The sequence below is a fragment of the Thalassophryne amazonica genome, chromosome 15 (assembly GCF_902500255.1).
Source record: "Thalassophryne amazonica chromosome 15, fThaAma1.1, whole genome shotgun sequence".
Taxonomy (NCBI): domain Eukaryota; kingdom Metazoa; phylum Chordata; class Actinopteri; order Batrachoidiformes; family Batrachoididae; genus Thalassophryne; species Thalassophryne amazonica.
In genome coordinates this window covers 6,029,677-6,042,828 of record NC_047117.1, presented here as the reverse complement: position 1 = coordinate 6,042,828, position 13,152 = coordinate 6,029,677, and the positions used below count along the sequence as shown (strand labels likewise).

General features: G+C 40.0%; 1 protein-coding gene across 1 annotated transcript; it reads right to left on the bottom strand.

The window, feature by feature from the left end:
• Window positions 1-11,432: 11,432 nt before the first annotated feature.
• Window positions 11,433-11,838, bottom strand: LOC117525484 (SUN domain-containing protein 2-like). The gene is made up of 2 exons (XM_034187340.1): window positions 11,710-11,838; window positions 11,433-11,596 (listed from the first exon to the last, which is right to left on the bottom strand). Exons 1-2 carry the CDS (start codon window positions 11,821-11,823, stop codon window positions 11,483-11,485), a joined length of 228 nt encoding a protein of 75 aa, XP_034043231.1. The 5' UTR covers window positions 11,824-11,838; the 3' UTR covers window positions 11,433-11,482.
• Window positions 11,839-13,152: the final 1,314 nt, after the last annotated feature.

The window sequence follows — 13,152 nt, the reverse complement described above, 5'->3', positions numbered from 1 at the left end:
TGCAGAGTGGTGCATATAGAGCAAAAAGAGAAAGAAACACTCAGTGCATCATGGGAACCCCCCAGCAGTCTAAGTCTATAGCAGCATAACTAAGGGATGGTTCAGGGTCACCTGATCCAGCCCTAACTATAAGCTTTAGCAAAAAGGAAAGTTTTAAGGCTAATCTTAAAAGTAGAGAGGGTGTCTGTCTCCCTGATCTGAATTGGGAGCTGGTTCCACAGGAGAGGAGCCTGAAAGCTGAAGGCTCTGCCTCCCATTCTACTCTTAAAAAACCTAGGAACTACAAGTACGCCTGCAGTCTGAGAGCGAAGCGCTCTATTGAGGTGATATGGTACTATGAGGTCCCTAAGATAAGATGGGACCTGATTATTCAAAACCTTATAAGTAAGAAGAAGAATTTTAAATTCTATTCTAGAATTAACAGGAAGCCAATGAAGAGAGGCCAATATGGGTGAGATATGCTCTCTCCTTCTAGTCCCTGTCAGTACTCTAGCTGCAGCATTTTGAATTAACTGAAGGCTTTTTGGGGAACTTTTAGGACAACCTGATAATAATGAATTACAATAGTCCAGCCTAGAGGAAATAAATGCATGAATTAGTTTTTCAGCATCACTCTGAGACAAGACCTTTCTAATTTTAGAGATATTGCGTAAATGCAAAAAAGCAGTCCTACATATTTGTTTAATATGCGCATTGAATAACATATCCTGATCAAAAATGACTCCAAGATTTCTCACAGTATTACTAGAGGTCAGGGTAATGCCATCCAGAGTAAGGATCTGGTTAGACACCATGTTTCTAAGATTTGTGGGGCCAAGTACAATAACTTCAGTTTTATCTGAGTTTAAAAGCAGGAAATTAGAGGTCATCCATGTCTTTATGTCTGTAAGACAATCCTGCAGTTTAGCTAATTGGTGTGTGTCCTCTGGCTTCATGGATAGATAAAACTGGGTATCATCTGCGTAACAATGAAAATTTAAGCAATACCGTCTAATAATACTGCCTAAGGGAAGCATGTATAAAGTGAATAAAATTGGTCCTAGCACAGAACCTTGTGGAACTCCATAATTAACCTTAGTCTGTGAAGAAGATTCCCCATTTACATGAACAAATTGTAATCTATTAGATAAATATGATTCAAACCACCGCAGCGCAGTGCCTTTAATACCTATGGCATGCTCTAATCTCTGTAATAAAATCTTATGGTCAACAGTATCAAAAGCAGCACTGAGGTCTAACAGAACATCAAACACTACTTAGAACTCTGGGATGCTTAAAACTTTTGCACAGTACTGTAAGTTTATTATGGTGTCTCCTGCACGCCCTGTGTGCACCGGCTGCAGGAGGTACAAACGTCATCTTCCTCCCTGAACTTTTGTAACTTCCTACTAACTTTCAGTGTTTTGTATTTTAATATGGAAAGTGTTCCACATTAAGAGTTTTGCCCTCTAATAAGACCAAACCAATAAACCTAATTGTCCATACCGTAACGAGAGACTGTATTATTTTTATAAAGTATTTTAAAGCTGACTAGAGTCCTGTCATCCGTCCATCTGCGAGAGACGAAGGTGTAGCATCTACTTTGTTTTTGCTTTTATTTGTTTTTATACACTTTTCAGTTTCAATTTATTTAATTTATATGGTGTCAAATCACAACAAATCTGCCTCAAGGTGCTTCACACAAGTAAGGTCGAACCATACCGACCCATAAAGCCGACTAGAGCACCACATGGGCATCATGAGGATGTTTTCTCATCTTGTATCCGCTTCGAGCCAAGTTTGGACACAAACAATTCACTTTCTATCAGCTGGTGGCCAAAGAAAGTGACCATGAAAACCCAAAAATAGGAGACATTGGCCCTATTGGAGCTCTGTAACCTTGACAACAATATGGCTATCAATCAGCTGTGAGTCGACTCCACCCATCAGTCAGCTCGGGGTCACCAGCTCGTCTGGGCGTAGTCAACTTTCAGTGACATTTTTTAGATTCCTCTTTCTCAGTTATAAAACGGCTGTTATCTTTAAATTATCTGTTGATTATTATGTTTGTTTGCAGTAAACCTGTATGACAAAATGCGGAAAAAAAGTCCAAATCCATCCATGCATTTTCTGTACACGTTTACTCCCATTAAGGGTCACGGGACCATGTTTTCTTGTACTCCTGCTGTAATTGTACGTCCTCTGTGGCTATGCTGCCCCTGCTGTCGAGGAGGATATTGCAGCTTCAGCTGCATTGAATTTTAGAGGACGGCACATAGAATGTAAATGAAGACGACACAAATGCAAAAAACACAAATACAGAAACTGTGTGTATCAATCCTACAGGACATAAAACTCTTGTAAATTGACAAAATGGTCACAAACACAGAACATAAACACATTTAACCGACAGCATGTTCAACGTTTTAATGTGGCAACATTTTGGAACATGTTTCTTGTAAAAAACATTATACGTTAAAAAATGTTGGGTGCGGCCGAGAGTCCATGCTGTAATGTTTTTGTTTTTTTTTATTGGACACAAGTTAAAGGACAGAAAAATGGCACAAATTTGCCAATGTTTCAGTCGGAATCCGTGCGGCCGATCGGTTCTGTGTCCATCTGATCCCGTCAGATCTCAGAAGCTAAGCAGTGCGGGGCCTGGTTAGTACTTGGATGGGAGACTTCTTTGGAACACCAGCGGCTGTGTGTGTGTTTCTTCAGGTAACACTGGCGTTGCGTCAGGAAGGGCATCCGGCGTGAAACTTGTGCCAAATACCAGTGTGGATCTGGCTGTATCCGCTGTGGTGACCCCCGAACAAAACGGGAGCAGCTGAATGGACACCAACAGCATCAGCTGGGACCCGTGCTGCTTGAGTCTTCTCAGGTGAAGTGAGGGCGTATCAAAATGTCAAAATTAGAACGGCACATGTGAAGTCAGAACACACACTGACCGAGCAACTAAAACTCTCACATTATTTATTGTTCCTAGAATGAAATGAAGTGACAGGGGGTGGGGGAATCTAATTGATCAATTTTTGACCAAAAAAATTGAATTATTAACCTTTTTGAGGGGTGTGGGGGGACAAGGAAAAAAGTTTGGGCACCTCTGCTCCAGTTAGTAACAATGGAAGCTATGAGTCGAGTCTCTTACTGAAAACTGTTATTGTCTTTGAGGCAAAAGTGGCAATTCTCAGTTTACAAAACAGCTTCATCTGCTTTGCCCCCCCCCACGACACACACACACACACACACACACACACACACACACACACACACACACACACACACACACACACACACACACACACACACACACACACACACCAGAGAACACATCTCCACCTTGTCTTAAATAAAAGTCTCTGTGGGCTGATGACAGGGCCGGTCTCTGGTCAAACAAACAGCAGACATGCTGCTAATAAAAGCCGTCAATCATCAGGCTCCTCCCACTCTGACCTCTGACCTCACCTGCCGCCTCCTGTTGCTCCCCCTGGACTGAGGGCCTGTTTGTTGATGTGTACACAGTGACATGGATCACTTCCTCCCAGAGATCCCCCAGACTCAACACAGACACGTGCACGCACGCACACACACACACACGGAGACGTGCACGCCAACACTTTCTGTTGGGTCTCTGTGATATAAATTGGCGTGCTGATAAGTTGCTGTGCACAGACGTTTGACAGGAGAGGAAATGAGAGCTGACAAACGCCATTAAACGGCGCACGAGGCGCCGAGCGCAAACGATAATCACCAAACTTCACCTCCAGAAGAAACCACACGTGTGTCAACACAAATTAAAAACTCACTCAAAATATTCAAGAGTTTGTGTTTAAAAATAAGAATGAGTATTTTCTTCACACCACTAACCGACAGAGTTTCATGGTGAGAAACTGTTTAGGTCCAGAACAGCTGATTAAATGTTGAAGAAATACTTCAAAAAAGTTACTTCCTCAAGAAAGAGTTATGCAAATTTTGGTGCTGATACCAATTTTTCCTCAAAGTTGTGCCTTTTATTTAGTTCATTTCTTTGTCATAAGATGGATTTCTCTTTCATCTTCCTTGCCAGCTTTCTCACTTTATGACATCACAATGAGCTGATGGGGATCATAGAACTGTGATGGTCTTAATGAGTCAGCTGGTGGAGATGGTAACAGGTTGTGCCTGGGAACATCCAGAGCTTGGACATACTACAAATACCCTGGTGTTCACCTTAACAACAAACTGGACTGGACTCACAACACAAGAAGGACCGTAGTCGTCTCCACCTGCTGAGGACACTGAGGTCCTTTGCTGTGTGTAGGACACTGCTGAGAGCCTTTTATGACTCTGTCAGCCATACTTTACGCTGTGGTCTGCTGGGTCTGTGGAAGTTTTGAGAGGGAAAGGAAGAGACTCAACAGATTGCCCTGGAATGTACTCTGGACCCCACAGAGGTGGTGGGCGAGAGGAGGATGTTAACTAATCTGACATCAATTATGGACAATCCCCTCTCACCCCATACATGAGACTGTGGGAGCCTTAAGCACCTCCTTCAGTAACAGACTGCTGCACCCTCGGTGCAAAACAGTGTGCCTCCACAGGTAATTTATTCCAACTGCAGTCAGACTGTATAACACCTCCAAATGTTTTTAGCATCATAACCACCTGCTGATTTTGCTCTATTAACTACGTCTACCATCACCTTTTGTGCTTTATTACATGCACAACTATGCAATTTATCTTGTGCAATAGTTTTTATCATATCTATTCATACTTATACTCAGTTATATTCTATTTTCACCTAATCTCTTCACATCAGTATTCATGCACCCACCAGCAAACATTGCAATATACTTTAGTCACTTTTCTTTAATGTAAATATTTTTTACTACTGTTTGACTCTTGTTGCTGCAATAAGTGATTTTTCCTGCTCAATAAAGCTTATTTTATCTCATGACCATTTTTACTATACGTCCAGTCCGAGCTCACTTTATCATCTACATTTTTATCCATTTTCTTGAATTATAGTGTGATGCTGAGTACAGAGAAATAAAATTTAAATCTGCAGCTTCCTTTGTTTGTTTCAGGGATACTCGTCTGGTAGCACACATGTGTGCAGTACTCTTTGAGTTGATGACAGCCAGTGTTGTGAAAAGTAACTTTGACAAGTTACTTTTTTAGTTACTTTTTTAGTTGCTTTATACAGGTGCTTTATGCAGTTACTTCATTAGCAGCTTTATGCAATTACTTTATTAGAATCTGCAGAAAACTTGCAACTAATAAGTAATGTAACTAATAAGGTAACGAGTAATCTAACTTGGTTACTTGTAAGATTAAGCAATCAGAAAAGTAACTAATCAGCAAAGTAACTAATAGTTACTTTTCTGAGTACTAAATCTTAAAAATAACCAAATTAGATTCTGAGTAACTTTATTAATTACATTCAGCAGCTGCCGACAAGGTGTCCGCAGCTGCTAATGAAGTAAATGTAAGAAGTAACTGTAAAATATAACTGTATAGATTAACTAATGAAGTAACTTTCCAAAGTTACTTTCCCCAACACTGATGACAGCAGAGTTTAAATGTAACAACATGAATGAACCCTGATTTTAGAAATAATACTTTCAGTTTAAACCCAGTAAATCTCCACCTCATTACCCAGATTCACATTATCTCAAAGATTCTGAAACCTTCAAGATAATCTGAATCAGTAAAATAATCTGGGTATTGCTGAAGGACTTTGTGTGACAAACTGCAGTTGCTGAAGGAAACTAAGACGACTTGCATCATGAGGAAACATCAGCTGAGACCTTGTGTCCATGTGATGTGTTTCTCTGTGCATGATCCAGCACGTGCTCATGTCTCACCTGGCTGCTGCAGATCCGTGGTTACTGCAGAGAGGTTGGGATGGACCTGTTGTCTTACTTGGGTGGTTGCCACCCAGAACTTAAGGTGGTACTATATTGTGATGGATGCAGTGCACCGTGGCATGCTCCCTGACCTGACCTGACCCCAAAAGAACCTCCAGAAACATGATCCAGAGAGGCTGGAAGCTCCTAATCTGAGCATTTTCATTTGTCAGCCACTGGAATCCAGGTATTTATTGAGACGTAATGTCAAGTGCAGGCCCTGAAACTCGACCTCTGGGACTTTGTGGTTGGTGCCACTGAAAGAGTTTTATGGAGGACCTGAATTGGATCACATAATTTCACACGTGCATCAAACGGCTTCTGGATTGAGTCATTTCACTGATGCTGCTGAAGATTTTTGAATTAAGACACCCAAGATATAACTCATGATGCTTCATCTGCTTCTTCCCCACCCACCCGGCTGTGAAGGGGTCGCGGCCTTGGCTGGCGAACTAACCTGCGATGGACTGGTATCTATAGATAGGACTCAGTTCTTTCAGCTGGTAAGGAGGTCTTCCTCCAGCTGAAGGGTCAAGGGATCAAATCCCAGTTGTTCCCGCGTGTGCTGAAGTGTTTCTGAGCAAAGTGCTGAACCCCAAAACTTTGAGCCCAACTTGAGTGTGAGAGTATTGATATAGATGACTGTGTTGGTGTTAGAGGTCTTCTGTGAGCATAGTGAGCGGTTCTCACAGGAGGGGTGTGTGTGTGTGTGTGTGTGTGTGTGTGTGTGTGTGTGTGTGTGTGTGTGTGTGTGTGTGTGTGTGTGTGACTGCCCGAATGTGTTTATATGTAAATGGCTAAATGCATTCCTGTGTGTGCCTTTAAGTGTGTCGAAGCTTGTTGGCAAATGTTCACAGACACAATCTCACACTAACCAGCTGTCAGAGTATCACTGGCTAACATCTCCCACCCCCCACCCCCTCCCCGGGGTGGGGGGGGGTGGGGGTCATCCTGTCAACCCGTCCCACTGACAGCTCTCCTCTCTCGCCTCGGCCTCAGCTGGCCCGGGGCCGCCTGGTGTACGTGTCCTGCTCCTGCTATAGGCCGCGGCAAATCTGATAATTACTGACCTGACAATGAATCACCCGTCTGCCTGGACGCCCCCCCCCCCCCCCCACCACACACACACACACACGCCCCCCCCATCCCCCTGTCATAGGCTCCTAATGGCCTCCACAGACAACCTGCTGAATACAGATGTGATTTCTTTTTCTTTTACAAAATGCACACAGGAGGAGAATTTTTGTTCTTTAATTCCATAAAAAAATTTAAAATTACTAGACGGGCACTTAGAGAGCACATAATGTAAGTAGTAAAAATAAAATGATGCAGAATTTACATGTGGATTCTGATTCAGGCCAGAATTTGATAAATGTCACTGAGGTTGGCTGATGGTAATGAGATCGAACAAACACACACACACACACACACACACACACACACACACACACACACACACACACACACACACACACACAAACCAGAAGACATGCAGGTGTTTCATGCCCCCCCCCCCCCGCTGCAGCCCCTGATACACGATAAGACGCGATGACTGACGACTAACAGACGGAGCAGCTTTTGGATTTCCATCTGGAGAAAATCATTATTATCTGACTGGCTGCTGTTCACTAATTTGTGGACTGATACAGACTGAAATTTGCAGTGTTGAATTAACACTGCTGCACGTGCATATAGTCCAGAGCAAAACAGTGTCAAATCAAATCAACTCTGCCGCAGTGTAAATAAGCCAATAAATAAAACTGCATGCTTGGCCTTTTACCACATTTTAATATAAAAAATAATAATTTTCTAAATTAAACTGTTTGACTGATTAATGCCTCAGAAGGACGTAGACTTGTGATAGTTTCCGGGCGCTTTTTCTCAACAAAAAGGCAAACATAAGTTTATTTTCTCAAAACAATGAGCCAGAACATGATGTTTTATCACCACATGGTGAGGGGACGTGATGGTCTTGTGCTTTTAAAAGTGTTGGGCTTCAGACCACAGCATCCTCGGTTCAAAACCCAACCAGTCCAGAAAATCGCTAAGGCTTAGCGATCCCCTCGCTGCTCCCGGAGTTTAGTGAGCGCCTTGTGTTTCAGCACCCTGACATCAGTGTGCGAGTGTGTCTGGGAGAATGTGAGGCATCATTGTAAAGCTCTTTGAGCTTCTGATGCAGAAGCACCATATAAATGCAGTCCATTTACGTAATCCTGAAATAAATCCAATAAAAGCACAAAGTAGCCTCCGGGCTAAAGTGTGGCTTCTTGATCACATGACCTTTTGGGGTTCTTCAACTTTAAAGTCCTTCTCTGTGATTGGACAGTAGCAGATTGCAACAGGCAAACGTCTAACCCGTATAAAATATAGGACAAACAGCTGTTGGACAGAAGTTGGGGGACAGAAGTTTTTTGCAATATTTTAGAGATGACATGCTGTAATCTTAGATGTCTTGTGGAAGCAAAAATCATTTCTGTCCTGAAACAAGGGCAGCAGTGGTGCCAAATTCTGTAATTTAAAACTTGCATTTGTTTATTTATTTATTTATTGTTTAATAATTCCAGATCTTTGTGCACTTAGATTACATAATATGATCATCTCGAAATATCTGCCCAAATATTATTCTCACCACATTTGGTGAAAATCCATCCAACCTTTTTAATTATGTTGTGTGTATATATATATATATATATATATATATATATATATATATATATATATATATATATATATATATATATACACACACACACAGAGGACTAACTACAATACCCTGCTTTGCTGCTTTGCTTGTGCACAGAGTAAAACATTAAAAATAAAAACCAATAAAGTTCATGAAATAATCAACATAGTGCATGATACACACACAGCAAAATGTGTCATGTTGACATTTCTGCTCATGATGATGAAGGTGAGCTCATTTTAATTATTATTTTATTTTATTTTTTGACATTCTGATTTTAGGGTTAATGTGCAAAGTTTCACTTATTGTATCTATTGACTTAAACAGGTTTGTTGAGGTTGTTTTGTTTTATTCCACTTTTTTTTCTCCATTTCCAGACCCTTGATGTCAACTCCACGATAACACAACAACATAATCCAGATAACGGTTCCATCTTAAAATAACAGTGATGCTGCTTCCTGAGGCAAGTTGTGCTTAGAAACTAAACTGCATCCAGAAAGTTTTCACAGCACTTCACTTTTCCCACATTTTATGTTACAGCCTTCTTCCAAAATGGATGAAATTCACTTTTTTTCCTCAAAATTCTACTCACAACACCCCATAATGACGATGTGAAAAGTTATTGTTTTTGTTTGTTTAGATTTTTGCAAATTTATTAAAAATAAAAAACTAAGAAATCACATGAATACATAAGTATTCACATGAAGCCATGAAGCTCAAAACTGAGCTCAGGTGCCTCCTGTTTCCACTGATCATCCTTGAGATGTTTCTACACAAGTCCACCTGGGGTAAATTCAGTTGATTGAACATGATTTTAACTTAATTTTAATTTTAATACATTTTATACATTGTCAGTGTCAGGAGATTAAATATCTTTTGTTGTGTAAACATCACTTTTTTAATGAAATCATCAACCCCTGAAGAAAATTATTAAAATAATATTGCCCAATTGAATCTTTGATTTTTACAGTATTTCAATCATACAACTTCAATATTTTTCCATAGAGAACAACGGTGTTTGGTCAAATGCTTTGCCTTCATTATATTATAACATTAACATTTTATTGTGCGATAAAAAAAAAATTGTACAAATGGTACATAAAAGCACACATGAAAAGTTAAAACCCATAGTAATAATTAAAACCATAATAATACTAATTGCACCATTAGTACATAAATACCATCCAAGTTTCAAATAATAATTTAAAAAAACATAAAATGCAATTGATACAATAGCATATAAAACACACCACCTAGCCTAAAACCAAAACAATACCTAAAAACTGCAATGATACCTAAAATCCACAATAATATCAATCTCTAAATTGAAAAAAATTGGAATCAGCATTTTCGTGACAGTTTAATATTTTATAAGCTTCAATAAAGTCCCCACGGGTTCTTCTGTTTTCTCGTGTATTAAGTCCGAGTTCCTTTAACCTATTTTCATAAGATAAATAATCTAAACCAGGTACAATTTTTGTTGCCCTGCATTGAACTTTTTCTAATGTATCTTTGTCCCTCTGCATAAAGGGGGACCACACTTTCACACAATATTCTAGATGAGGTCTAACATAACTCTTATACAATACCAGGAAGGATTCCTTACTGATAAAATTGAACCATTTCTTGATAAGACCCAGCACTCTATTAGCTTTTGCAGGCACATTATTTATATACTTGGAAAATGATAAAGTATTGGTAAATAAACAGGTTTGTTTGTCTTGTTTGTTTGACATATAGATAAAAAAAAGCTTATTAAAAACAATGGACAGCCCCCCCCCCCCCGACATGAACCTGCTGTGTTTGAACCATGAAACTGATCTTTTGATGAATTCTGGTTCTTCTTAGTCAGACTGTAATTACAATCCGCCTAAATGTGTTAACAGATGTGGGATTCTCAGAAATATTTGGTTGAATTAATGTTTGAGTTGAATATCTAAGAAGAAAATGTAAAAACATAAATGAAGTTTGCTTTAATAAAAGTGAATATATTTTTCAGCAGACATTACTTCTTTTATAGAGTCATTAATCAAACTAGTCCTTGATTAATTCATCAATAGTTGACTGATTGGAAAGTGTTTTGATCATAGGTTGTCATGTTAATAAGAAAAGGTTAAAGTGTTGTCAGGTCCATAAGTATCTGGACATTTTTTCTTATTGTTGCTGTGCATCACCAGAATAGAGTTTAAATGAAAATGAAACTAACATGCTTGTAGTGTAGAATTTCAGATTTAATTCAAGGGGTTAATTACAAAAATTTTAAAATCTATCAGCCTTTGATTAATTACAACCATTTTTTTTTTACACAGCCTTCATTTTCATAGCTCATAAGTATTTTGATATTTTATTTATTTTTACATTACCGCTAGTTTTCTGGGGATGGACACATAGACATTTCTAAGTCACTAATTATGTCTGACACCCATCAAACTGGTAAATCTCTTGAACAGAGACCAGTGAGGGAAGCCATCAAGAACCCATGATGACTCTGAAAGAGTTCCAGACTTCTGTGGCTGTTTGAGAAACTATACTGTGCAATTGTTGTGTGTTGCGTCACTTGTCCAGCTTTACAGAGTGGAGCAGAGAAGGATTGTAAATATTACAGAGTATTTTTGTTAATTAATGTTACTTATTCGTAAACCGCCTCAAAATTGTTCCAATTCCAGTCAAGGAAAACTTTTACATGACACGAGAGTCACTTTTTTTTTCTACATTTTATTTTTAACTGATGAAGACACAGATGGGATTTGTATCAGCAGCTCTTGTTTTTATTTCTTCATATGAGTCCAGAGGAGTTCGTCAGAAATGCTCCAGTTTTGCCAAGAAAGAGTTAAACGTCTTTTTAAAGTGGCTGAAATAAAGAACAAGTTTTTCTTCATTTAAATACATTTATTATTTACAAGATTTAAACAAACTCGTGCTTCAAACATCATGTGACGTCCATCGTTCCGTGTACACGGAATCTGTACAGACACGTGTACTCTGCGTGACCCCAGTTGCTGAGCACACGTAAGGCCACGTAGCGATGGACCTCGCTGGGTTTCTGCAGGTGGAGAGAAGAACAGAGAGCAGAGAAAAGTGCTGTTAGGATGTGTGCAGTTCAAACATCTAGACAACAAAGTGCAAACAGATCTTTAGATGTTTCTTCAAACTTACAGGCAGCTCAAACGTCTGCGTCGGGTCTCCGTCCTGGTCGTATGTAAACTTGCCCAGCAGAGTCCCGTCGTCATCGTCGTCCTCCATCCCCTGAGAAAGACGGAGTGAGAACATGTTAGAAATAAAACTTGTGGGCCGACCAGAAACAACACGTGGGACAGAGACCTCTGCAGCTAACCCTCATGCTAATTAGCACAACAACAAGAGCTCAAAAAAGCAGAATTCCATGTGATTTTAATGGAATGATTATCTACAAGTTTATAATGAATCACTTTATCATTTCTCCTCCTTTTGCACATTTATCCAAACAAATTCCTGGTGAAAAGTTGCTGAATGTTAGCGAAACCCCAAGCTAGGCCCCTGTTAGCTTGAGCATTAAACTATCTAAAGAAAGCACCTCACTGTGTTCTGAGGTCACTCGCAGTTTAAAACAAAACTGTTTTTCAGAAAAGAAAATCACAATAATGCTGTCGACAGTATATTCAGGGTTGGATTAAGCGTTAGCATAGCAACAGGTTGTGTGCTAATTGTTGTTTGTGAATTTCACAGCCGGAATTTTCAAAATTTTGTCAGCAGCCAAAAGTGTCAAACTTTTTGCCGTCTGATGGCGCCGCTTTATTACATCTGTGAATTAAACAGGGTTCCAACAGATCGGTTAGATATCGAGTTAATCAGTGATGTATTAACAGGATATCCTAGAGACGGAAAAAATGAACATTTCCGTTGGTAAATAAATCAGTCGTGGAGTTCCACGCTTCTTTTCTAGATTGTGATCACTCACATAGATCTCAAAATCTTTGGCCGCCGAGTCAATGTGTCCACTGGGGGAGCTGTAGCTCGGCACATGGTCCAGAGTGACATGACTCATCCTGACGGGGTGCGACAGAGCGACGACCAGAGTCCCCTGATGGCCCTGAAACGCCCAGCACCTCCCTGGGAGCAGCTCCGGGAAGCCCTGAAAGAAGACAAAGTACCATTTAGACCCAGCAGCAAATGATCGATAATCGTGACCAAGAAGATCTTCAGAGACAAACACAGAGTGAAACACGAAACAAAACTTTCAAATAAATAAATAAACATACCTGAATGGCAATTCGTGGACTCTGAGAGCGACACCACACAGAAAATCCAAACAGGGTCCTGCATGTGGACTGAGAGGGGTGGGTCTCAGTAGTTCTGGACCGGACCACAGTGGCACCTACAGAGGATTAAAAAACAACGACATTGATTTAATGTAAATGCGTTAGCCTGTGTGTTAGCAACCAGTCAATATTCCAGGTGTGCTGAGAAATTCACTAGACTGGGTAAGTATGTCCCTTCTGAGCTACTGTACCAACATGGTGGCCTCCATGAGGGGGCCCGCTCACATGAAGATATAAAGAGCTCAGTTAAAGCTCATGAAAATACATCGATACGTTATTGCAGGTGTAACTTGAAGTGAGA